A 26,623-nucleotide genomic window follows, 5' to 3' on the forward strand; every position below is an offset into this window, starting at 1 on the left:
AAGCAAACTTTTTATGTTTGGTCTAGCTTAGGCTTCTTTTTCATAATTTGCATTTGCCGTTTCAAGTAGACCTGGGACTGGAATAGCAGGATTATTGCAGAATTGAATTGTACCAATGGAATTACATAGTTTTCTCAATAACTAGTTAGTCTCTGCTCTGGCTTGGACGTGCACTTCTCTTGTCTTCATCAGCCTGAACATGCATTAGTCATTTGAAGGGTGCGGAAACACTAATAACATGTAAGCCACTCCCCCCCTTTATTTGCGTATTTGACTAGTACAGGAAATTAAGGGTTCTTTTGTTTTTACAAATGAAGTAAACAATGGAAAAGCTCTTTGTAGTCTGATATATGAATTGAGTTCCTTGAATACTGCGGTGTCACTGTTCATTTTGTTATACAACACTGTAGTTATGGGATGAAAATGCAGAATAATGGTGATGACCTCTCACCCCCAGGACTTCAAAGCTGATCTTTTCCGCAAGCCTGTTCTAGTATCCTAAGGCTCTTCACCTTTCTCTTATACGGTGCTCTAATTACCTTAATGTGCCTCCTCTCCTGGCTCCTGCTTAGGCAGAGACAGGAATAATGCCTGTGAAGCAGAAGGGAAACTGAGCATGGAATGGCATGCTCTCCCTGCAGGGCTTACATCCCATAGTGCTCCTGGCTCCAGCTGGCCTGAGGAGTCTTAAACTGGATTAGTGTTGCTTTGGCAGGCCCTGATATTAATGCAAAGTAGGGTAAGTAGCTCGGAGTGGTGTTTGTGTCCATGACCCTGAGCAAAATGAATGTTCTGGCTTTACTTCTACAGCTTCAAGAACCCAAGAGTGGTCCTTGACAGTGGTGTTCCCTTCAGTCTTGCTGCCCAGGTAGTGTGGTGTAGTCCGTGTGGTGTAGTTTGCTCTGCCTATTGGTCTTCATGGCAGCTGTTTGTTCTCCTGTACAGGTGATCTACTTGAGCGGGTTGTGTTGCCTGCAAGACTCATTCTGGGATTTGAGGTTTGGGGAGATACATTTCACATGAGTATGTTTTGTTGTATAACCTTTCTTCTCTTTGACTGGATGGTTGTCAAAAACCCTACAGGTGGTTTGCATTGTTTGAAGTTCCCCATAAGAATTTTTAAATTTCCATTTTAACTCTGTTGTGTATTGTGAGTTTTGTTTTACTTTTTTTCCCCACCTAGTGTTTAGTGGGAGAGGGTCTGTAGCAATACTTGAATGTCATGACAAATTGTTGTGATCAGACAAGCAGGTGGCTATGCTTATTTGTGTTTGTAGTGAGTGGGTATTTATACTGCAGGCAGTACTTTTGTGAGGCACCCATTAGTGAATGACCAATAATCTCATCAGCAGGGAGAAGCTAACCTTGCAGTGACCTGTCGTTGGCTTTACTGTCATAATAGCTTCTAACTTCTTGTGCTGCTAGCTCAGCCCCTCTTAAATGCATTACTGTATTTTTACATGCAAATGCATTTGTAATTGAAGATAGTTTTTCTAAATCTGATGTAAACTGGTTTTTAGTTAACTGCTCTGTAATTGTCAGTTAGTCTTTCCCATTTTTTTTCTCATCTCTGAGTAAGAGACAAATATAATAGTATTGAATTCCAGTAGATGAGGGGAACTTGGCCACAGTCAGCAACACAGGCTGAATGAGCTCTGGAGTCATGAACCTGGAGCATAGGCTAGGCCAAACTTTTATTCTTTTCCCTTGCATTTTGAACTAGTGCAGTGGAAGCCTTATTCAGAGCACACACTGCCTATGATTATGCTTATCAGCTGTGTTCTTTATTTCCTTCCTCATAGTGTCCTCCAAATTTGTTACAGTAAAGGCTCCATTGAGGGTAGAAGCACAGAACTGCTATTCCTGCAGGAGTAACTGGTGAGCCCTCTGGCAGTAGTGTGGAGCCTCAAGGAGTTGTACTTTTCCTCAGCTGTATGCCATTAGGCAGGAAATCCTTGGCTGTTTTCACTGATGTGGGGTGCTTGGCTCTTCTACATACAATTTCCAAGGAAGCTGGTCAAGGACTTTCCAGTCTCTGTCCTGTTCCTTGTTAGATGACTCATAACAAAAAATCTCTCTCTGGTGAAATGGCTGCAGTGGAAACACACTAGTGGGAGACAACATGATGGTGAACCTAGTTGGTTTTTACTAGCGTGGAGCTTGGCCGTAAAAGTAGCCTAAGCATAACAAATTACATTTTGCCAGGGTGCTGTGAAACAGGAACTGTCAAGAAGAGGGAAATAATTGCCATGCCTGTGAGGCTTGGGACTCGGTCAGCATGATGTGGTCAAAGATTGACCTTAGTAATTGTGCTGTTAGGAAATTTAGGAAGCCTGTGTGCCTCACGGTGCAGGTGAGGAAGCTGGGGAGCACAGCAATATGTTCTGACCAAATCACTTCTTCAGCATCTCTGTCTTCAAGGCATAAAACCTGGCAGAACTGAGCACAGAGAAGCAGCTCACTGTGAAGTGTGTGTCACCTTCCTGTTGTAAATGCAGTATGCTTCCACCCTTAACCCCTTATGCATTTATGTGTGCGCTTTCAACAAGTGATGAAAGAGTACTGATGGAAGAATACTGATGTACTGATCTCCACTGAAGGGTTCTCCTTCTCCTATAGCAGATTCTTGTGCAATCACTTAAGAGTAAGCTCTTCAGCCAGGACTGGCTACAATCCAATTTCACCCTCTCTATTCTGTGAAGGAAGTGCAAGGAAGCTCCCATGACGCATCATCTGTACTTCCTTACTTCCCCCACTCTTGGTCCAAATAAGGCAAAAATTTATTAAATAGTTGGTATGTTCCTAGACAGGGCTGTGGGTATTTATTTCTTTGGAGGCCAAGTGCTGTTGTTTTTATGACTTAAGTTAAAAATGGAAAATTGAGAAAGGGAAGTTTTGCACAGAAGTCCATGTGAAATCTTTGGAGTGTTTGTGTGGAGAGCACACATAACTGGTGTTAATGTGGCATAACTCTCTGGTCTCTCTGTACTGACTTACTTGTTAATGAATGTGATTCTCCTTTCCATCCTATAGGTTTGCTGCTGGCTTTTGAAGCAAAGACTTAAGTTTCTCTCTTTAGCATCTCTAGGATCAGTCCACTGGGATCTTGAAATAAAGGTTCTCAGATACTTCTGCTCTGAATTCCAGTATGAGCAACTAGGGTCTGTCTGGTGACTCTGACTTCCTATGCCTTCCATACCTGTTACTGTCAGCATTTCTTTTTGCAGGTGCTTAGATGTTTTACATACTTTCTTTTCCTTTTTTAGGTTTGGAAGGCGTTTTGAATCCCCTCTTTTGTGGCAGAGCATTATCATGATCATTACAATGTTACTGATGCTGAAACTCTGCACTGAAATTCGTGTGTCCAATGAGCTGAACGTGAAACGCCGCTCTTTTGCAGGTCAGTGATGGGAATTGGCTTTTTTAGGATAAATATCTCTAAAAATATGGTGTGCTCTACTTTCAGTACAAAAGTTCTGTGTTGCAGTCCAGTCTCTCCACTGTAGCACTTCCTGAACTTTTTTTTGAAACTGCTTATTTTCAAGATAAAAATGTACAGCTGAAATTTTATTTCAGACAGGTCTTAGTTCAGTCTAGAAATTGGACTTGTCCCTAGTATTTCACACCACATTCTGAATATAGAACTGGTTCTTGTGTTATTGTGCTAGTCTGGATTTTTTAAAAGATCTTGGCTGGAGTAAGAAGTTGTTTTCTTCAGCTGTACTTTTTCCCAAGTTAGTTATGAACTTATGCTATTATCTAAATGTTGAAATTGCAAACATTTGCTTTTGTAGATAATAATTTTCTATTTACTTGAGTTACTGACCGTTGAGGAACCAGATGCTTCTTACCATGGTTTCAAAACTATATATTTTTTTTATTTGTGTACCATTTCCTTTGGCTTTAGTGTGAGATTAGTTGGGATTTATGGGAATATTCTCATATTTTTTTATTTTGGTTGATGTTGGTAATTTCAGTTGGGCCAGACTATTATTCTCTGTTTAATAAAATGTTCAGTCTTTGTGTAAAGTCCTTACTTTTTTCCTTGCAGATAAGAAATGTGAGATGGGTAGATTTTTGTTTCTCTGTGTTGACTTTGACTTACAACATTTTATGTAACAGCTTTTTACCAACAAGAACAGAATTAACACTGTCAGCTTTCTGTCAGTTGTTTTGCCATTAAGGATGTATAATTTATTCTCTCCATCTGTTCTCTTCCACACTCCCTAGTAATTGAGGGTCTGATCCAATTCCAGATATCCACAGCCATCATTAGAAGGCATCAGCTCCTGGCTGTGCAGTAGGGTAATTTATCTAATAGCTAAGGAGGCTACTTCCATTCCTGCTTATTGTGGAGTGTAGTGAGAAACTGTGCAGGTAAGTGAATTCATGTGGAAGAGGAGCTACAATCCAGCTTCCAAACACAAGCTGCTGTGTTCACAGGGGTTTTCAGTCTGGCAGGATGAATGATTTAAAAACTGCTTTCAGCCAGATTTAGCAGCAGGTAAAATCCAGGAAGCATTTGGGTGGGGCACATATGCTTTCTTCCTCCTCTGCGGTTTGTGCTAGAAATTTGTGGAGTGACAGAGGTTTCTCTGTTTGCCCTTTCTGAGAGGAAATTGTTCTTGTGCACATTTACACACACACACTTGCAGGCTCCTTCAGTAACCTTTGGACAGCAAAGGGAGGCTCTTCAGTTTAATATATAGTGCTCTTTAAGCAACTCTCCCTGAAAGACACAGTCTCGTAAGGGGCAGTCAGTCCTTCTCTTGACAGATGATAGAAACTCTTTAAGGTTGCATTGCATTATATAAACCTTTTTTCTAAAACTCATTTTGTCATATGGAATTTGCTAGAGAGATGGATTTTTACCTACTTGTGGTCCTTAATTATTTGTTTTCATAGAAAGGCTTGCATCCTCCCACAAACACTGAGAATAGTTGGAATATTTTTCTTAAATGGGATTGATTTTTAGTAAGGACAACTGTATGATGGCTCAGAATAAACACTCAGATGCATGCAAAGCTCCTTTCTAGCTGGACATAATGATAGGTTTCAAGCACAGTACAAGTAGGAGTGAGAACTGGGTTTCTAATCATATACCTAATCTTATCTCTAAAGTTTTATGGTGATCTAGGCAAGCTGATAAGTCTGTGTACTTACTTTCTTTCCTTATAGCTTACTGGGGCAGCGAAGAGCTAGGTTTGAAGTCATTGTTTTTGGTTAACCTTGCAGAATCCTGAGGGAAGGTATAGCATTTCTGTATGATAATAAAATTGTTATTTCTCACATGTCTGGTCTTCATTGTAAACATTTTTCTTTTTTATCTTCCCTTTGAATGTTTCAGCAAAATAATCCAAAATATTTAGAAAGAGTAGAATATTTCAGTGGAAGGGAGTTTGCTGTTTTCTTATATTATTGTAAAATGTGGTATTTCTTCCAAGTGGCATAAGTATATGTTTACCAGTGTGTTTCCAGTTATGTGGGAATTATCTTTTTTAACTTTGTTTTTATTTTTCTCACAAATTAGGTCCCTTAAGAAATAACTAGTTCAGAAAGAATCTGCTTCCTATCTTGAAGCATTAAGAAGCAATCTCTTCAAATCCTGACAAGCTTGTTCTGTATTCTTTATCATGTTTTGTGGTGTTACTGGCTCAAAATACCCAAAATGTCAATAGCTATTCAGAACATATAAAGCCATTCAGTCAATTTGCTTGTACTTTGATTTATAGGGTAACTATCATAGCATGAGAAATGCAGTCTTCCTAGATTTTCTAGTAATGTTTGATTTCTTCTTTTTTTCTGTGTGTTTTTTTTTTTTTTTAGACTCTATACATAGAGAACTTAAAAAGATTATGTGAGTTTTCTTAATTTTTTCCCCTTCTCACAGTTACTTCTCAATTATGGGATTTTCCTCCGCTCCCTTTTAGTATTGCAAAATGAAATTAAGTTGAAAGTGATGCAGCCCATCTTGTGCTGTTACTGCTTTCTCTGATTTTTCATTTTGGGTACAGAGACTTTATCCTTCAGTATATACCAATTGAGAACAGAACAAATGCTGTTCATATATCCAACTGTTGTATTACTATTTTTTTTTAAACTTGGACTGTGTAGCCTGTTTTTAACAATTTAGGATGGGGAAAGCCAGCACCCAAATCAGGGAAAATACAAAACTAACAAATACCCCAATTTGATTTTAAAACCTCCAGTGATAGGACAGTTCCCTCCCCTGCATAAGAATGCTTTGAAAACTACATGGGGTTTTCAGGTGAAATTAGCAGGCATGAACAACACCTTCTTATCTTTTATCTTGTATTAACCTCACTGCATCTTAAGTGCTTTAATGCAGCTTTTCTGGTATCATTGTTGGGGTAACAGTAGTTTTCCATATTTGTTCCCAAGTTTCAAAGTTGTATCTGTGGAGCCATATGTATGCTGCATTGTTGGCTTAGTACAGAAAGGGCCAGGCTTCTTGTTAATTTTGTTGTGTTTGTTCAAAGTATTGTAATATTTTGGGGCATGATGATGCTACCATGCTAAAGAGCTGAATATTGAAATACAACATGTGGATGTGCTATGTCTTTACTCAAGAACCAAGAGGTGGTTGAAGCAAGATTGTCACAGGTACAGACAGCTGAAAACTTCTAGTTACTTTTGGGAATGTTGGTGGGCCAGAGCAGTTTCTTCATATTCTCAGAGAGACAGACACTCTCCCCAGATCAGTCTCCCACCTCTCTCCAACAGAGATTCTAGTAATGCCCAAGACATTGTGATAGATTTTGACCCCCTTGAATGTATGAACTATACTGAACTATACAGTGGACAATATTTGTTGAAAGGAGACTCTTGGACATCTCTCCATACTTGTGCAGCCCAAGCTCCACAAGTAGAACATGGGCTCCTGTGTTTTTACATTAAGATTATTTCCTCTTGTCATTAATCCAGTTTTACTGGTTGACTTAATCTCCTTTATAACTTGTATCTTATTATAGCACTCTGATCCTTTGAAGAGCTTTGTTTTTGCCACTGGAAAATTCTCTTGTGTAATATATGGTTTTCAACTGGCAGAGGAAGGTTAGAGTGAAAAAGGTTTAACATACAGCATGGCTGCACATGAGGTTGGTTCTCTCCTTGTTGCTGGGCTTTGTGACAATATTTTTGAATAGCATTTTCCACCAGAGGCAAGGCAACTACTCTCTCAGCTGTTAATACATTCATATCCACACACCCAGCATTGCTGAGGTAACAGGTTGTTTTCTCTGATCATGAAAAGTTAGAACTTGTGTAGTCTAAAGTAAGAATCAAACTGCCTGTTTCATTGTTTTTTAAGCCTTTATTTTCCCCTCATAGGTACACTACTGTTGGGTTGTGCACTGAGAGTGTTCTGGGACTTCCTGCTGCTCAGTCTTATCTTAACATTGTGGGGTGGGAGACTTATAGAAAGCATGGGGATTGAAATTTCTGGCATGTTTTGGTCTGGCTATTATTTTTTTAAATGAATTAAATGTACTAACTACTAAACTGTAACTCAAATAACCACTGTTGCATTTAATCATAAAAGTCTGTTTGTCTTTCCTTTCTTTTTTTTTCCCCTTCAACTCTTTTTTTATGTAACTGCAGATAGTAAGGATGAAGAAATCAAAGCTCCACCCAAGAGATCCTATCTGGGTATGTACTGTACAAACCCATTCTGCCTGAAGTTGTCCCCTTAACCACACAGTTCATGATTTGCTACTTTTTGTGATCATTTTTGGAAATGATTGCATGATCATTTCTATAGAGAATGTTTGCATTACATTTTCTTGACATACTAAAACCTGGTGTCTGTTTTTTTTTTTTTTTTAATTTTTCCCCTGCCCACTTTTAACTTTCATAAAAAAGAGGAAAAGATGCTTTCAGCTCTATTTTAGAAATCAATTCTTTAAAGGCAATTGAATTGACCACATTGTGTGTCTTCCTTACTCCTTCCCCAAAATGGACAAACAAAAGAGAGATCCAGCTCTTCAGACTCAGTTGGTCTTTTTTTTAGCTCTAATGCTGGAGAAAACTATGAAATATACAGCAGTATCTTTCAGCAGATATTTCACTTGGATATTCAAGCAAAGTGCCTGCATCCTTGTGAATATTCCTCTCTTTTTCATTATAGAGCAGCCTGAAAATTGCTGTTTGGGAATTAGTAATGCCCAAGGTGAGAGCTTCCAATCTTTAGTTTCAGAGTTGGAATCTATGTTGTTTAATTTACCTAAGAAACGAGAAATACTAGGTGCAAATCAGCCTTGCAGTTCTTTTTCCACTCTTAATAGTTTGGAATGACAGTTTCAGTCAAGTAATTGTAGTTTTGTTTTAAATTTGTTGGGGTATTGCATCAAAGAAGTTACACTGACAGAGAAGTTCCCCAAAGTCAACTTTCAGACTGGTTTTTACTGAACTGATTCAGAATCTTCCACTGGTACGAGCTGTGTTCTGTTGCAGTTCTTGAGTTTGAGAGGGATCAACTCAACTGGCAATATCCGGGGCACAGAGGAAAATTACTGTGGCAAAAGAAGAGTCTCTGTATTTCTCAACACACAGTTAATCAATATGCAGCTAGCTCTAAGAAACTGCCCTAGAGTGGTATTAAACTGAGTGCTTTCTTGAAGCCATAAGGTCATCCTGCTTAGGTTAAATAAAATTCTCTTTTAATGATTCCTCTTCTGGATCTCCCCTTTCAGATTTGGGGCCAAAATCCATGCTTTGGGAAATTTATCAGTTTTTTTGTCTGATAGCAGTATTTTTGCAAAGCACCTTTTCCTTTTGTATTTTCAAAGCATTTTTTTTTTCTGGATTTGGTATCAAAACAATTTTCTTTCTGTTTGTCTTTAACTCTAGTTTGTGTGGTCATTCTCATTAGCTTGCAACACTAACCATTGGAATGTAATGTTTAAGCAGTTCTGTCTTCCTTTTGCCTGTTGTCTTTTACTAGTTTCCATCAATGCTTTATTTACAGTCTCAGAGCTATAAACTGTTGTCAGCTTCAAGTGGTTAAAATTAAACAGAAATAAGTAACTTAATGCGACCTTTTACTTATTTCTGTCAATTTTTCCTTGTCTTTTTGGTTAAAAAGAATTTGTTGGTAGTTTGATAGCTTAAAAAGATGTAGCATAAAGCACCACACATTTTAATCCAGCTGATCTAAGTCTGAAACATTTGGTTAGTAGGTATTACTTGGAGTTTGTTTTGGAGTTGCTTAGCAAAATGAGGTGAATTGAATTATTTCTAAGGAACAAGACGGCCTTACACTACTGCTCTGAAGTTTAAAGACTGGGTGGGCAAGTTTGAAATATGATAATTCTCACTGCTATAAAGAAATTAGAAATATTTTGAGCTATTTAATGTGCATACAAAAGTATGTGCAGGTGGGATAAAGAGTGGGGTGCACAGTGCTATGTGTCACAGCGTATGTCTTGCTCAATTTACATAGGGCTTAACTGAACTGTGCCCTGCAGTGCTGTGTTTTGCTCTGGGGAAGCATACTTAGAGATTAGCTGAAGGGAATATTTGCCATACTTTCATGTGCTAGTGCATTCTCATGATGTCCTTTAATGAGTTTTAATTAAAACTTCTGCTCAAGAAAAGCAAATTGGTTTTTTAAATTTCCTTTGAATAGTTGAGTGGTGTAAAAACTTTTTCAATGTATTTTTAGGCTTCTGAAATTATTATATTACTTTCTTTTTCTGGGCATGTAATAAATTATGTCTGTAAATGAAGATGATCTCTGAAAACTATTTAGTTATAGAGCTGTTGAACAATTAATCTGAAAATATGCTGGGCTACCGATTAATTTTGGTGAACTTGTTAGATAAATGCAGAGGCTGTTTGGTGCTTCTCCTTGAATAGGAACTGAAGAGCTCCCTAAGATTGCTTTTAGGTTTGTTTTATTGTCAGTTCAAGAAACCACTTAATGCCACTGTTTTTCCACATGTTATCTGGAAAAGCCTTTATCTCTATCACATGACTCTAAAAAGTGACTTTCTATCAGTCAGTACTGAGAGAGAGTTGAGGGTGTGGGGGAAGGTTACTGCAGTTTCAGTGACCTAAACAATTTACAGTAAGGTTGGCCTCAGGGTGTAGGGTTTTCTGATTCCATACAGAAATAAAATTATTTTCCTTTGTTTTCTTGGCGAAGGAAAGATTAAAAAGAATAGCTCCAGTTCTGAAGGATTAATGCTTTATTCCCTTTGTTTTCTAATTCAGGTATCTAGTTCTGCCTAGTGCCTGGTAGCATGGCAACTGCTGAGACTGAGCAAGGTGCAGTTGAGTTGAAATTTGGGTTTTTGCTTGTTTCTTGTTTCATGATGTGATGATTTAGAACAAATGTGAATAAGTGTATTAATCTGTTTTGCTAAAATACAAATTCCATATATATATTTGAGCCCTGTTAGTGTTGGAGACTGTTGGGCTAACAAAATCACTAAAGAAGTAACAAAACACTACCGTAGCTCCAAAGAGCCTGCATTGTTTAAATTTGTTCAGAGCGGTTTCAGTGTGTGGCAGGTGAGCCTCAACGTGGATGGGACTTGTTGGATTTTTTTTTTCCTTCTAAGTAGATGGTAAAGTGTTTGGAAAGAAAATTCTGGCGTATCCTTCTCTATCTGAAGATTGTTTTAACACTTGCTGTATTACTAAATCCTGAACCTTGATTTTGGCTCCAAAAAACCTAATCGAATTGCATTAAATTTTGAAACATGAGTAATAAGAACTAGTGGTAGTGGAACAGCAAAAACTTAGTTTCAACTCTTTTGCAACAGGTATTCAATGAACCTACTAAACTTTTTTTTTGGGGGGGGGGGGGAATTGTAAAATGTATGTATAGTTGACTTTGCAGACTTACAGCTGCATAATAATGAGGAGAAAATAGTAATGTGAATTGAGCAGGTGCAGGCATCTGCTGCATGTTTCCCCTGGCAGTGTGACAGCCTGGTGAATAACTCACACTTCCACCTCTCCTTTTGTCCATGCTCTTTAGTTTGTTCAGGACATCAGTTGGCTTGTGTTGTCCAACAGCACCACCACAGTGTTGACATATTTTAGAACAGCACTATTACATGTGCCATGAAGGATGTAAACTTGATTTAATCAGCTCTCTGCTGCCTTCTGTTCAGTGTTAGGTCTGTTTGGGCTCAGCAGGGCGTCCTGCACAGCTTGCGGGCGAGCACTGTGTCTTTCTAGGGGTGTTCTCTACATCACATGCACAATGTGCTTCTCTGTCCAGCCCTGACACCCTGAGCAGAGCTGGGGACACAGCAGAGGCACGGCTTTCCTTGCGGGTTGTGGGGAGCACCTGGGTTTCATTGAAAGTGCTTGACTTCTGCACTGTGCTGCCCAGTGGTTGAATTCCCTGTACAGCTGAAACAACGAGAGCAGAGTTGTTGCTGGGGTGTCACTGCCTCTGTCTGTGCATAAGTGAACATGGAAGTACTTTTGGAAGGATTTCCATCCTTCCTCCCCAGGATTATATGTATCGTCATTAGACTAATTTCAGAGTGCTTTTGTTAGTATTTTGGGGAGGATATTCAGGAGAAGGGATTGTCATGGCATGTCTGTGAGAAAACAGGATGCCAAAAGGATTTTTTTTTGCTTTGCTTTGTTTAGTTTTGTGGTTTGTTTTTTAAATTTTTTTAAAAAGGATTAAAAAAAACTAGTGGAGTTCTAGTTGTTGAAGAATTCAGGTCTACTTTGCCTTAGAAAATGGCACCTGTTTGCGTTAACACTTTGGTTGTAATTCTGTATATGATGGGAACAGTTATTTCCCCATGTATTTTTCTGCATCAGTTTTAAGATCTTTTAGGAGACCAAAGAGAGTAAGAAATGAAGATTATGAACACATGGGGGCAATTTAAAATTTAAGTGATAATCATTGGTGTCTTTTTTAATACATAATTTTGGTTTATTTTTAGTTGATGTTGCAAAAGAGACCAACACAAGTCTGGAAAATAATTTGTCTTTACAGGTATGGGTCTGTGCTTGAAGTCTAAGTTACTTCTTATTCAAACATTTCAGAATAATTCTGTCTAAATAGAACACTATTGAGTTTTTTTAAAAGATTATTGGCATACTGAGCAGATTGAACCAATAACTTTTTTTTTTTTTTGTTAAACTACAGGCAGAGAGGGAATAGTTTAATTTAAAAAGTTGTTCCTTTATTTTCGTAGGGAATTTGTCCTGAACCATTGCAAGTTCAACACTAAAATAATTTTCTTTCAGAAAACATGAGAAAAATGGGTTTGGATCTGTTTACTGGAACCAGTTTTATGTTTCCCAATAGATACTCTCTTTCAGGCTTTGAAGTTCCATTCGGTGTAAATCTTTCTTCAGCCCCTTAGGCTAAATGGACCTCAAAATAATAGTTCTGTGGCCTTTTATATCCCCTTGAAAATGTTGAAAGTAGTTCAGTAGGTGGGCATACCTTTTTGCAGGCTTATCTGGTATTGTTCAGAAGGTATAAAAGGGAAGGATAAGTTTAAATTCTGTATTTCAGAGAGACCTCTTCCTTTCAGAAAAGACAGCTGGGAAGAGAGAAACCCAGAGAATGATTTTTGAGGCCTCTGAGCAGCTATGATCTCTGCCTCTGGCAGTTTGCAGTTCCCTTAAGGTGGGAGATCCAGAAATACACACATGCTCTGTAGTGATGTGGAGGCATGAGGCCAGTCTGCTTCCTGCCTGCCTGAGTGCTGTGAAAGCACATTCCCGATCACTGTGGATCCAGGTGGAAAAGTCACTATTGTAATGCGTGGCATGTAGCGGGTTTAGGCCTGAGAGACAGGTGGTGGCTTTGCATGAGAGTTAAGGTGGTCACCTTTAGAAAACCTAAGGGTATTTCTTTTCATGGGATGCAATAGGAGTGGAGGAGACTGACATTACCTGCATGACTGATACATAAAGTATGAGGCAATAGCTCCTAAGTCTTAAACTGATCTCAGATGTATTGTTCCGTTCATGATCTGCGGACTTATCCGTAGTTGTATTTAAGCTGCAGGGAATAATGTTGTGGGTTCACCCTGGCAGGCAGCTCTTCCCAGCAGAGCCACCCTCTCACTCCCCTGCAGTGGGTGGGAGGGGAGAGTCAGAAGGCTAGAGGTGAGAAAACTCCTGGGTTGAGGTGAAGATACTTTAAAGGGTGAAGCAAAAGCTGTGAATACAGGCAAAGCAAAATAGGGATTTAATTCTGTACTTCCCATTGGCCAGCAAATGTTCAGACATTTCTGGAGAAGTAGGAATTAATCATAGGACATGATAGAGACAAAATCCATAATTTCAGACATCCCTGCTTCTTCCTCCTGAGCATTCTGCTTCCACTTTCTGTGATGACTTGATGAATGTGTGAGCCAGCAGAGGCAGGCTCTACTGTGATTTGATTATCTCCAGAGCAGGGCAGTAATCTCAGACATGTTTGATAGGGTGCCTCTTATCACAGGCTTATGTCACCTAAACACAGATGCTTGAGTTGCCTCTTGAAGAAAGGTGAGGTGATGAAATGTAGTTTAAATCCAAAAAACCGCAGCATTTTTTCCAAGCCCAAGAAGTGGCAAGGACTCCTCTCTTAATTCTGCTGTCTCGTTTAGTAGTGTACAAGAGCTGTGGAGCACCTGTTACTTCATGCTAGCATGTTACTCCTCCTTTTCAAGTTAAAGTCTAATCTTAGTCAATATGCTTCATAGTGGATTCTTACTGGGTCTCCTAGTTATCTGAAAATGGAATGATATGTCTGCCAGGTAAACAGTTTTTTTGGCTCCTGACCTGCTGTTTTCTTTATGTAGGTAGTATAATGCAGAGGAGAGAGCTCTTATTTATGTGGTAACCCTTAATCCTTTTTTTCCAGAATTTTGGTTAGCACAGGTTCCTACTGAACAGGTTCCTACTGATTTTGGGGTTTGTTTTGGAACTTAGATATTTTACCTTAACTTAAGATAAAACTAGACTTGGTAGGCAGAGAGGTAATGTCCTTTAACAGACAACTTGGGGGAAAAGTGTTTTCAGCTGTGAAAGTTCTTGTGCAGGTTTGAAATAGAAATAGTGAGCTTCAAACTCCTTTCAGTTTGAAAGCTGCTTTTCTCCAAGTTTAACTTTTGTATCAGTTACAACAGTTGAGCAGGAAGAATAGTTGCCACCTGTGTCGCCTGTGGGATGGGGAATGGAATGAGCACCCACCACGGAATGTGGAGGGATGAGTTACATTTCAGGTTATATTTTTACTGGATAATGAAGCCAACAGTTATGGAGTCTGTAATTTTTGATAACCATTGATGAATTTTAGTTTCTAGACTTATTGTTTGGCAACTTTACAAAAAAATTTTCATCTTTTGGGCTTCACTCAGAGATCAGAGTTAACACCTTTGACAATGGAAACCTTATCTGGCCAGTAATGTTCCTCTCCTTAGTTTGTGTGTGGGACATGGTTTCTAGTGATTGTTTCATGTTAGCCACACGTTTCACACTGACAGAGCTGATATACTGTACACAGTATTTTGCGTTTAGCGACAAATGCAGTAGCATTTCTGTGCTTTGAGAGCTGTATTGTAAAAAGTGCTCTTTCAAAATACTTGAGAGATTGGCATTTCCACCCACAACTTCTTTTAGTTATTAAACTGAATCCTCTGAAGTTTTAAGCACTGAAGGGGTTATTCGGATCTTGTGTAATGTGGACAATAACATTTTGCTTATATTTTATTGTAGTGCATACAGTAACTTGTGGTTAAACTGGTTCTTCTTCACATTTTAAAAATTTACCCATTTTTAATCAGCAAGGTTCAAAGTCCCACTTCGAAGGGTGAATTGTCCTCGGTTTTTACATTTTTTACAGGTTACTGTTGAACAGAGTGCACCAGATGTCCTGCAGAAGGCTTTCCCGATCCGAACTATTGTGGGATTGTAAATAAAATATTTGTAATTTCCTCTGTCAACTGTATTAGCTTTGTAATGTTTTGTATAACGTGTTAATTCATTTGGCTTCTGTCACTGGTGGCAATCAACAATATACATATTCTCTATCCCTAAAACAGGGAGTTGAGAAGGTATTACCTGTGTTTACTTGTTACCAGGGCAGTGAACCTGGTGGACATTGTTCTGTTTTTGCTGCTACCACATTTTGAAATTATTATTTAGCTCCCTTTAAGTTTTCAGCTTACAGACAGTAGGGAGATAGTCAACCACAGACTCGTACAATCTCTTGTGAGTTAGAGTCATTTCAGTAAGATGTTATTTGGGGGTAGAGCAGTATGTTTGGACCTAAGTCTTTTGACCCCTTCTTTGTACCAGCCTTGCTGCTGCTTTTGAATGGCTTTGACATGAAAATGTGGGTAGGCTGTGGTTTTGTGAACTTCTTAATGCAGTTTACAGCCTGGCATGAGCAATAATAGCTAGAGGTTCACAGGAGCAAGGTTCAGCACTGTGTTTGTGGTGCGTGCTGCTCTGGCTGCTGGTACCCTGACTAGCCATTTAGCAGGCCTGTCATCCAGCTCTGCTCTGGTGGGAAGAAGAGACTTGAAACAGGGTCTGTTCTAAGAGCTGTGTGGTAGCAGAAATATTATTTATGGTGTAAGAATAATGCCCAGTTGGTGGTTTGAATAAAATGTGGATTTTGCTTGTGCCCTACACAATTCAGGTAGAGGAAAGAGAACTTCTAGCAACATCTAGCCACATGGGGGTGCTCTGGGGTTTCCGAAACCTGTCTGCTGAGCCACTAAACTGGAGCCTCAGAGACTGAGCTTTCTTCCAGGGCTGTGGAAATAGTGAATAAACAAAGATGTTGAAAAAATATTTTCCTTCTTGGTGGGACCCAGAATAATTAGGTGCTTTAATAATATCAGCAATGAAACATCTAAAAGTTCAGACAGCTGGTTTTTCTGCTCACCCTTCACATTAGGGAGAATGTGTGCAGCAAAGCTGCTGCTTTGGTCTGATAGAGGTGAGAAGCTTTTGGAGTTGCCTGCTTCTTGAGCTTGTCACATGCTGTTGTTAGCTTAGTCACATCTTGATCTGAATGGTGAGCTTCATTCTTTAAATTTGGCTTGGAAGGATCTTCTGAAGTTATTTGATCCTGTTCCATGCTTGAAGCAGGTCCAGTTAGATGAGGTTGCTCAGGGCATTGTCCAGTTGAGTTGTGAGTATCTCCAGAGATGGGGGTTCCACAACCTCTCTGACACCTGTGCCAGTGTCTGACTGTCTTCATGATAAAGTTTTTCTTCCATCTAATTGGCATTTCCTTTGTACCTCATGTCTTGTTATCACCTGTCCTGTCTCCCAAGAGCCTTCAAGAAGAGCCTGCCTCCATGATCCACTTCCCCCTTAGATAGCTGTAGGCAGCAAGAACCCTTCTCTTAACGCTGAATGGATCCTGTTAGGCTCTTCATGTACACCGTATACCTGAGTCCTTTAATCATCTTGGTGGCTCACCACTGGGCTCATTTATAGAATAATAAAATTATTTGGGTTGGAAAAGACCCTTAAGATCATTGAGTCTAGCTGTTAATCCAGCTCTGCCAAACCCACCACTAAACCGTGTCCGTAATCACCCCACCTAATCTTTTAAATTCCTTCACATGTGGTCACTCTGCTGCTACCCTGGGCAGCATGTTCCGGTGATTGACAATCCTTTCTGTGAAGTTTTTTTCCTGATACACAGTCCAAACCTCCTGTGATCCAACCTGAGTCCATTTTTGCTCATCCTATTGCTTGTTACTTTGGAAAAGAGACTGACTCCCACCTGGCTACAGCCTCCTTTCAGGCAGTTGTAGAGAGTTAGGTCTCCCCTGAGCCTCCTTTTCTCCAGGCTAAACACTCACAACTCCCTCAGCTGTTCCTCATCAGACTTGTGTTCCAGGCCTTCCCCAGCTCCATTGCCCTTCTCTGGACACGCTCCAGCACTTCAATATCTTTCTTGTAGTGAGGAGCCCAGAACTGGACACAGGACTTGAGATGTGGCCTCAGCAGTGGCAGTTACAGAGGGTCAAGCACTGCCCTGGTCATGCTGGACACACTATTGCTGATGCAGGCCAGGGTCATTGGCCTTCTTGGCCACCTGGGCACACGTTGGCTCATGTTCAGCAACTGACAGCCAGTGGGCACCCCCAGGTCCTTTTCCACCAGGCAGCTTTCTGGCCACTCTGTGCCAGCCTGTAGCTCTGCGTGGGGTTGTTGTGACTGAAGGCACTTGGCCTTTTGGCTGTCATACACTTCAGCTTATTGATCCAGCCTGTCCAGATCCCTCTGCAGCACACCAGCACTCCCACCCAACTTGGTGTCACCTGTGAAATTGCTGAGAGTGCAATCCAGTTGGCCAACATCTTTCTTCTGCTTGGAAGCCCTGAATGCGTGACTCCAGATAATGTGTCTTGTGAGCATTGAGTAGAGATGAATAAACGCAGCTGCTTGCCATACATTTGCCCAGCTATACAGCCTGGAAAGTCACTGAATGCTTTTACTCTGGATGTACGCTTTGACTGATGTTCACATGGCCTGCTGTGCTACCCTCTGCTATTCTGTGAAGCTGTTCTCCAGTGAGGCAGCTCTCTGCGCCGGTACTGTGTGGTTACTCCTTCCCAGCTGCACAGTAACCCTGAACTTTATTCCTGTCAGCCCATATCCTCAGACTAAGATGCCTTTGAATAGCAGTGCTGTACTCAGTTCATAGAATCATACAATATCCTGGGTTGGACGGGATCCACAAGGATCCCTGAAGTCCAGCTCGTGGCCCTGTAGCGGACAGCCCCAAAAAACACACTGTGACCCTGAGGGTGTTATCCAGACACTTCTCACACTCTGTCAGGCTTGGTGCTGTGACCACTTTTCAGAGGAGCCCTACCACCCTTTGGACGAAGAACCTTTTTCTAATATCAAAACTAAATCTCTCCTGACAGAATTTCATGCTGTTTCCTGAGGTCCTGACACTGGTCAGCAGAAAGAAGAGATTGGCATCTTCCCTTCTGCTTCACATTAGGATGAAGTTGTTTATTGCTTATGCTCCCTAATTTGGTACTCATGAATTCACCATCATCTGGGTTGTTAATGAAAGATATTAAAGAGTGTTTGCCCTAGTATTAACCACTGTGGGCTGCCTTGTAACTGGTTGTAAATTGTATGGTTTTAGTTGTAAATTGTATGGTTTTACTTTGAAAGGCAAAATTCTTTGAGCCTGATAATCCAGCCAGTTTTCTGTCCTTTTGTTGTCCACTAACCAATCGGTAATTTGTTAATAAAGGTACTACAGGAGACTGTCAGCAGCTTTGTTAAAGGCACTGTAAACAACACCTACTGCTTTCCTCTTGCCCTTAAAACCATGAATTCATAGAATGTTAAAGGGTTGTAATGGACCTCAAAGACCATGTAGTCCCAGTCCCGCTGCTGTGGGCAGGATGTGTTCTACTAGACCAGATTGCTCAAGGCCTTATCCAGCCTAGCCTTGAACACTTGCCAGGCATCCACAGTCTGCCTGGGCAACCTGTTCTGTGTCTCACCACCTTCACAGTAAAAAATTTCTTCTTAATATCTAACCTAAATTTTCTCTCTTTCAATTTGTACCCATTACTCCTTGTCCTATCACTGCAGCTGCTGAAGAGTCCCTCTCCAGTTCCTGGTAGACTCCTTTCAGATACTGGAAGGTTGTCGTCTCAAAGGTCAGGTTGGTCAGTTGCAGTTTGGACTTGGTAAAGCTGTGCAGACTGTCCTGGTTACTTTCTTATCTGTTATAAATGAAAAATGAAAAATAGCCAATTTTAATAAAAAAATTAAAAATAGAATTTATTTCACGACCGTAATACAGTCCCGACAGCCACCAATCAATCGGACAGCTTACCACCCCCAGGAGGTGAGCTGGGTGGGTATGGGTTTGGCCTCACTAGCACCAAATCCTCCCTGTCCACACTGGCTGCTCTGAGGCAGCGGTTCATATATGATTTATTTTGCCCGCGGCAAAATCCCTTTGTTTCTTTCTAAGTTCTTCATATTGAAGTTGGTTTCTTTCTTTGGTTCGGGCTGCACAAAGCCTTGGTCCGGGAATTGAATAATACACTTCCCTGATTCCCGGAATCTGGCATTCAGATGGAAGGTGTTGATGGCTCTGGTCATCTTAGATAGGTATCTTGTCTGGGCCATCATCTCTTGGGCAGCCGAGGTTTCTTTTGCATGTAAATGTTGTGATGCCTCTTTGCCCATCTGCCGCGGTTTCGCCGCTGTCCTGGGGAAGAATTTCTCCCTCCCTCTGTGTACCAGCTATTTATTTTACATATATATATTTTTTATGCATCTTTTATTTCCACGAATTACGAACCATATTTCTAACATTATCCTTCCTGTGTTTTGGAGTGACTTCCATGAGGACTTCTTCCATAACCATTTCAGGGATGAAATGGTTATAAATAATGGTTATAAATATCCTGACTGGCCTGTAGTTCTCTGGTCTCCTCCTTGCAGATAGGTGTGATTTTTTTTGCCTTTCCTTCCCCCTGTCCCCAGTAATAGAAAATCTCTCCCAGTATAATAATCTTAGGTATGATGGACTAGCCTTGCAAAGACATAACCTGCACCCTCAACATCCCCACATCCTATCTGTGACACTTGAAAATTTAGGTGCAAACACTCCTGCTTTCCTGTTCCTGGGTACTGCTTCACTCCCTCATCTTTGCTAGCAGGGCTGAGGAGCTGTAGGGGGCAGACCTCTCCAGTGAAAGCACATTAAAGCAGTGTTAATGCAAGAAGGCAAGGGGTGAGTTTAAATGGTGACAATTAGTTATCTGGCTTCCATGGTGATGTCCTGCTTTGCTGCCTGCCAGCTGTCTTTCAGTTTCTGTAAGCAAAAAAAGTAAGAAGAGAAATATTGATTTTCCAGATGCTGGCCAAGTTGCCATTCAATGCAAAAGATATAAATGAAGAAATTTTTCAAGTGTGACTCAACTCGCCACAGCATTCAAAATAAACTTTCAGGCTGAGGGGCTTTTAATTGTTAGTACAGATACATTGATAGCTTGCTTTTTTTAGTTTCCTAAGTAGTTTATAGCACTGGCCAACACGGTGTGTTCTTAAAGAAGCACTGTTGCCCAGTGCTGCCTGCTCAGACATAATGGATTGTCTAGACGGCTTGCTAGGGAGAAAACTTCTCCTTGCAGCACATTTTTACAATTCTAGAGCATCCAGATTTTGTAGATTTCATGAGTTTTTAAAAGAACCTTATCTTTGCATTTAGGTAAGTTGTATGTAATCAACAATTCAACAAATGAGCCCATCATCAGAGTCAACATCTGCCAATATTAAAGTTCTGTCATGTACAGGGATGGGACATAGCTTGCACTCACTTTCTGCTGCTGACTCTCTAACCATACTCCCTAGGAAAGGCAGATGTTGTCACTTGGGAAAGCTCATTTGATGTGTTAGGGAAATGTTATGCTATGTTCATCTGTTGGAAATGAGCCTGCTGTATGCAGTGGGAGGAATGGACAATGAGGTGACCTGAAGTGCTGGGCAGGGTGGCAGCACTCACTCCAATTAAAATGCTGCATGGGGCAGGTGTGACATTGGATGTCTAAGCTGTCATAATTTGCTCTATGAACTGTATTTGGAGGTAATGCTAAAGGTACAATGTGATTGTTGTACACAGCCTAATGGATTTTTTTCACTGCATTTTATGTCCTATAAGTTTTGTTTACTATATTTAATTATTTGAAAATCACTGAGTATATGAAGTTACTAGTTTCTAGTAAGCTAGAAGTAGGGAATATAAATAAATAAATCAGTGCTTCTGAAGCTCTTATAAATAATGCCATTTTAACAAGGCATTTCCTGATGCTGCAGATTGAAAGGCACTTATCACTGAAACATCAGTGCTTTGCCATTTTCATTGCTGTATGAACAGAAAACAAACCCTTTTCTGTTTTGACACAAATTTCATGCTTTTAGCCTGTAATGCAGTACATTGACCATCCTGGACTGAAAACAATTTGTGATAACTTTATTTTCTGAAAAGATTCCCATTTTCTCTCCACTTAGGACTCCCACTTTGCAAGTAGTGACGCACCAAATGTTCATTGGAAAAGCATTTTCAAATTCTAGGAGGATGTTTCAAGTGTGAGAGAAGAGAGATCTTAGACACTCTCCCTTGTCTGTTTGCTTTTAAGAGATGACATGGGAAATACTATTTTGTGTCCCATCTCTGAAGCAGGAAAATGAAGCAGTAAAACTAGGTACTCTGTATTCCATGTGAATGCTGAGCAAGGATGAATTAGGGCAGGGGGATTAGGTGCTCCTGCTTTCCTGTGTGTTCTTGATCCCCTGTTGCCGCCACAAGAAGGTGCATGCAGTTGGCTCTGTTTAGCCTCGTTGCCCATTTAGTTTGTGTCTCTCTGCCTCTGAATGTTTTTAGCCCTGTAAAGACTGGAGCTGAGCACGCCAGTTGTACAGGCTGCAAAGCAGTATCATGGCACTTGGATGGGATACAAGAGACTGAGGTGGAGGCTCCTGCTTGCAGATAACTCCAAGTTTATTGGTGTGAGCAAAGTGGCTCTGATGGTTTCTTGGTAAGCCAGGCTGCAGACAGGAGAGACAGAGCCCTCACTGGGAGCCTGAAGCCTGCATCCTAACCCTTTAGGCTGTTTAGGTACTGCTGGTTTCCCATCTTTTAATGTTAGCAAGATTTTTTTCTGACTTGGGATGGAGAAACATCTGAAATCTCAGTGTTTTCCATAACAGAAAAAGGCATCCTGTCTGGGTCTGTCCATGACTTGCTGAGTAGCCTGCAGAACTGAAGGCAAGCCAGTCTCTCCCCATGAATTGCAAAGGGCCTGAATCTGAGGCTCAGTCTCGTGGGATGGAATCCAGATCTCAAGTCTGATGAGATGAATACTGCCTTCTGTGGTGCTGAGATCAGCACTGTGTCAGGGGAAACTGCCTGCCTTGTGAAGTTTTTCTTACTTACTGATTTTCTTTTGCAATAGTAAGTTCACAGCTGGCTTTGTCTACTTTTAATTTTGGAATTATTTTTTATGATCCAAGGTGTGCTGAAGAGCAAACACCAAACCAAACACCCTTCTGGTGTGGGCGCCAAGTTGTCACTTCTGATGTTTGGCAGTTAACAGATGTCCAAAGAGTGACTTAGGAACCCTCAAGAGAAGAAACTTGTTTAAAAATTATTTGTTGGTTCTGTTCCTGTGTGTTGGGGAGGTGGGCATTGTTATGGGAAATGGTGCAGACCTTGGCAGTAAGTACGAAGCTGTTTGATGAGAATGCTGCAGTGGAGTAGATTTGGCCTGTATATCAACTGTGCTCATCTGCACTGAGATGTGACAGTCAACATCCAGAGACAGGCAGTACATCATCTTCGCCCTGCCTTCCAGCTTGATACTTTTTTACTGTTGCATGCACCTGATATAGATTATTTCAGGTTGCGTTAGATATTGGGGCAAATTATTTAGACATTTAGAGGTGTGACAGCACAGCGTAGAGCAGTGCTGGCTTACAGCCACATTCCAGATGCAGCCAGGACTGCTGGAGGGTTGTACAGGACGTTGTGTCAGGGAACAGGCAGAATTAAGGTGGAAGGATTACTTTGTAGGTCATACCAGTTCCTGAATTCACTTCAGAGTTGTGTCCCACCAACTGTTGTTCCTGTTTCAAGGCCCAAACCATCTCCTTTTCACTTCCAACCACTCTGCTAAATGAAAGCTGATGAGGAAAGTGTAAGTCTTTTTTCTCTTTAGTGCAAAGAAAGGTTAGTGTTGGAGATGCCTTTGCAAATAATGATTTAAATTACCAAGTAAGAAATATGGTAATAAAATAAATTATTTTGTATCTTTACTAAAGAAGGTTTGGTTCATGTGGTGATACGTGTAAATAGAATAACTATATTTTAGTAATGATCCGTTAAAATTACATTTTTTGTCATCTTAAAAAATTAATTAAATGGTAAAATATTGCATTACTTTTACTTGTAACTTACAGCAAGCTGTTTGGGTTGAAAATTGATTTAAAATAGAAGTGCAAAATGACTTAATTTAAATTATAAAAAGGTAAATGAACTGCAGTGTTTGTTCTGAAGGTTCATTTTGTGAAAATGTTTCTTTTTATAAAACAAATGAAGTGGATATTATTTTCAGATAGATTTTTAGTAAAATTAATTTACTCTTTTTTCTCATTCTTTTATACTCTCAGTTGCTATTCAAAGACACAAGAACAAAGCACATGTTACTCAGCTCCTCAGCAGATGTTAATCAGTTTCTTGTTGTTAGAATACATGAGATATTTTTTACTAAGCAAAACTGAAAAAGTATAAAAATCGTTCTTGCAAAAGCAGACAAAGCCTTCTAAGCTCTGGCTTCAGTGCACCAGCCAGTAATTTTTTAGATGTAGTATTTGACTCACTAAAGCTGTGCAGTAGTGATTTAAGCGATGTTAATAGGCTGGCAAATATAGACCTCATCAGAAGGGTGCATAATCATATTTCAAAATTTGATTTTGTTTTATGCTTCAGAGCAAATGTTTTTAGTTTCAGAATGTTATCTTGTAACTAAGAGAATGGTGTGCAGTGTCTGGCTGTAGGAGGAGGTGACATAACACTGAGCAAGGTTGGGAGGAAAGGATGTAACTTAGCTCTTTGTGAGAAGCTGCTTCCTGTATAGTCTCAAATCAGCAGCAGAAAAGGTGTTTTATTTAGTGAATTGTGAGTTCATGGTGAGGGGCAGGGTGTACACAGTCTCCCTCCTAACACTTGGGTTACTAGTAAACAGCCTGTTTCTCTCCATGTGGGAAGGAAACAACTGGAGCAAGAGAAGGGAACAACTATACCACCATTATTCCTGAAGTTACGAAGGTCTCCTTTCAGATGCATTTATTATGTGCCCTACTTTCTCTTTGCTCTGCTCTGTGATCAGTATGCATTACATCTCTGCATCAGGATCCTATGTCCCCTCCCATGGGTTGGGGAAAGATTCCAAATCCCAGAATTCAGTTCTGATGGATTTATTTTTACTTGTGTTGTACATTTACAAAAAAGGGTCTTGTTCATCCTGACCGATTTAATGGAGAAATAGAAATCTGTGAAAGGAAGACAGATCCTGAGTATTTCATGGAAACATTTTTTTTATTTTTAAAAGCTGCTTAAAGCTGTCTTTTTTACTATTACCCATTGCAACTCAGAAGTCTGAAGAGAATTTTGGAGATGGAACATTTAAAATATTCAGAATATCTCTGTTTCTTTGCATAAGGTATCAGTGTCAGGATTTTTTTCCCATCAAAATCAGGACCAGTGCTGCTGTTTCTAAAATACATATACTGCTTTGGTGTGACACACGCTTCAGTAGCCTTCGCAAGTTTGCCATGGTTTTTTTGTTTGTGCATGTGTGCGTAACTAAGCTTTAAAACCTTACATTTATCTCTATGAAAATAAAAGTTATGCCATCCTCTCCTTTTTTAAAGTGGCTTTTTAGCAGGTTGCTTTGTAAGTATCACAAACTGCAGTTGTTGGTAGGTAATTTTCCCCCTCCTTATCTCGAGTTTGTATAGCCTTTGGAAAAAAACAGTTGCTGGTCTTGAAATTCTCTGCTTCCCGTCACCCTCATTTTTTTGTCCATTTATACAAACCATGACAAACTTGCAGTGTCTCCTTGCTTATGTCAGTGTTTTCCACTGCTGTCCTTTCTTGTCTTTGCACCCCATGGCATGTAAAAATCAGGAGCAGTTATTTTAAGAAAATGTCTTTTGCCTTAGGTTTTTTACTGTGTCTTCAGAGACACTATTTACTCCCTAATGCTTTTATTCACCCCCTGTTGAGAGTAGGTTGTAGTAGAACAAGTAACTGCACTTAGGGAATAGAGCAAACTTAATATGGAAGTGGCTAAAAATAGTCTTGTGCACAAGTTGCTGATTTAATTTTTGTGTACAGTAGCTGTTAAAGAACTGATCTCTCCTGAAGGAAATTCACCATTTCTTCACAGCAGAACTCAGAAAAGTAATGAGGATTTTGTTGGGATTGTTGTTTGCAGCTCATTGTTTATAGTTCATCTGTCATCATTCTCCACATCCCCTGCACTCCTGAGTACACAATGTGAAAGGGACAACAGCAGTGGAGGGCAAATCCCAGAATCACTTGGCCAGGGATAAAAGGATGGTGCCCTGTGGTGGCAAAGTCATTTCTCTGGTGAACACTTCCAGTGCACTCTCTTCTGCCTATTTTGGTTTGAAGGTCTTTTGTTGACCTTTTTACAAGTAAAAATATTTGTAAAAGGCATAATAGCCAAAGTCTTTTGACTCTAGCAATGGCTGGATGCCAGGGTGCTTAGCAGCAGTGCTGAAGATATTCCTGATCATCTTTATTCCCCTTCTTGTTCTTGCCCCCTCACTTGTACTGACAGAACAGTTTGTAGGATTATGTTTTGAACCAAATAAGTGAACCAATCTTGCTTAAAATGCAGGCTTGTTCTTTTCTTCTGTGTATAAAATCTTAAGAAAGTGAAAAACACACATTTTGTGGCTTCAGTGGGAAATGCTTCACGGAATTAAAGAGTTATCCTGTTAGAGATTGAGGAGGATAAGAGGAGCTTAAACTTCTGCTAGGAAATGGGAACAATTTGTGAATGCACACCTATGTCACCACCAAACTCTTCATTACAGAGCTGCTTACTTAAATCAACTACCTTTTGATCTATGTCTTGAAGGCTTTTTGGCTTCAGAGCACTGAACTGCAGGCACAAGGTGTTCAGAAAATGTGGTATTCAGAAGTGCGCCTTACATAAAAAAACACTGCTCTTGTCAAAACAGGGATTTATCTCTGGTCAAACTAAACAGCTGGGAAGTTGAAGGGCGTTGATTGTGTTTTAGGGAAGCTATGTCTCGTTTGGCTCCTCCAGTTACAAGTGCTGTAATCAGTAAGGCAGTCTGCAGGCACTCAAGTGAAACTCTCTACTGGTCTTCTGTCCTGTAAATTCTTTCTGCTAGTGCAGTGGAAATTCCTGCTGTTCAGTGGTCGTATACAGTATTTAGATTTGTGCAGACTTATTGTAAGCAGGATGAGCTTTAGTTTAGTGGTTGTGAGAGGACGCTGAAAGCACAGAGGTTCTGGAAAACCTGCTACCAGAAATCCTTGTATTCCCTTTCCCTAGAAAGTTGCATGGAGATTGGAATTACTGCCAACTTTATCCACCTATATATATTTTTTTTTTAATAGCAGATGAATTTCCATAGTCACCTTTACACTTAAATGATGTTTATAGTAGTAAATGAGAAGTTATAAATTGAGATTTTTTTTTTTGCTACTGCTGGCCTGAAATTCATTAATTGCTTGTTGGTGATATAGGTTGTCACCAGTGAATGGTCACATCTTCACAAACACAGATACATAAATTATTGTAATGAATATGGTCAAAATTGATAAGAATGTAGGAGTTGCTTCCAGACCTCGGTGGGTAATAGTTTCATGACCTGCTGCCATAGGACATGGAAAAAACGTAGGTGGAAGGTCCTTAATTCAAATCAGACACATTAAAAGTTTAAACTGGTTTGCCAGATCTCATCTGTATATTTGCCTCTCTCTTCATCCTCCCTCAGATTTCCCAAAGTCTTGCTTTTTATTCCAGCATAGAAGAAAAATTGAGAAATACAGTGGTTT

The 26,623-nt window shown here is 40.0% G+C and overlaps 1 protein-coding gene across 3 annotated transcripts in view; it reads left to right on the plus strand.

Moving 5' to 3' along the window:
* SLC66A2 (solute carrier family 66 member 2) overlaps positions 1–26,623 on the plus strand; it is a 65,796-nt gene that overhangs the window by 6,363 nt on the left and 32,810 nt on the right. The window contains exons 3-4 of one of the 3 annotated variants that reach the window (XM_064422374.1): positions 3,267–3,400; positions 7,615–7,668. In XM_064422374.1, the coding sequence (XP_064278444.1) occupies positions 3,267–3,400; positions 7,615–7,668 (188 nt within the window). The remainder of the gene's footprint in view (positions 1–3,266; positions 3,401–7,614; positions 7,669–26,623) is intronic. The other 2 variants (XM_064422384.1, XM_064422386.1) reach the window with 2 other exon arrangements.

The sequence above is a fragment of the Passer domesticus genome, chromosome 1 (assembly GCF_036417665.1).
Source record: "Passer domesticus isolate bPasDom1 chromosome 1, bPasDom1.hap1, whole genome shotgun sequence".
Classification (NCBI taxonomy): domain Eukaryota; kingdom Metazoa; phylum Chordata; class Aves; order Passeriformes; family Passeridae; genus Passer; species Passer domesticus.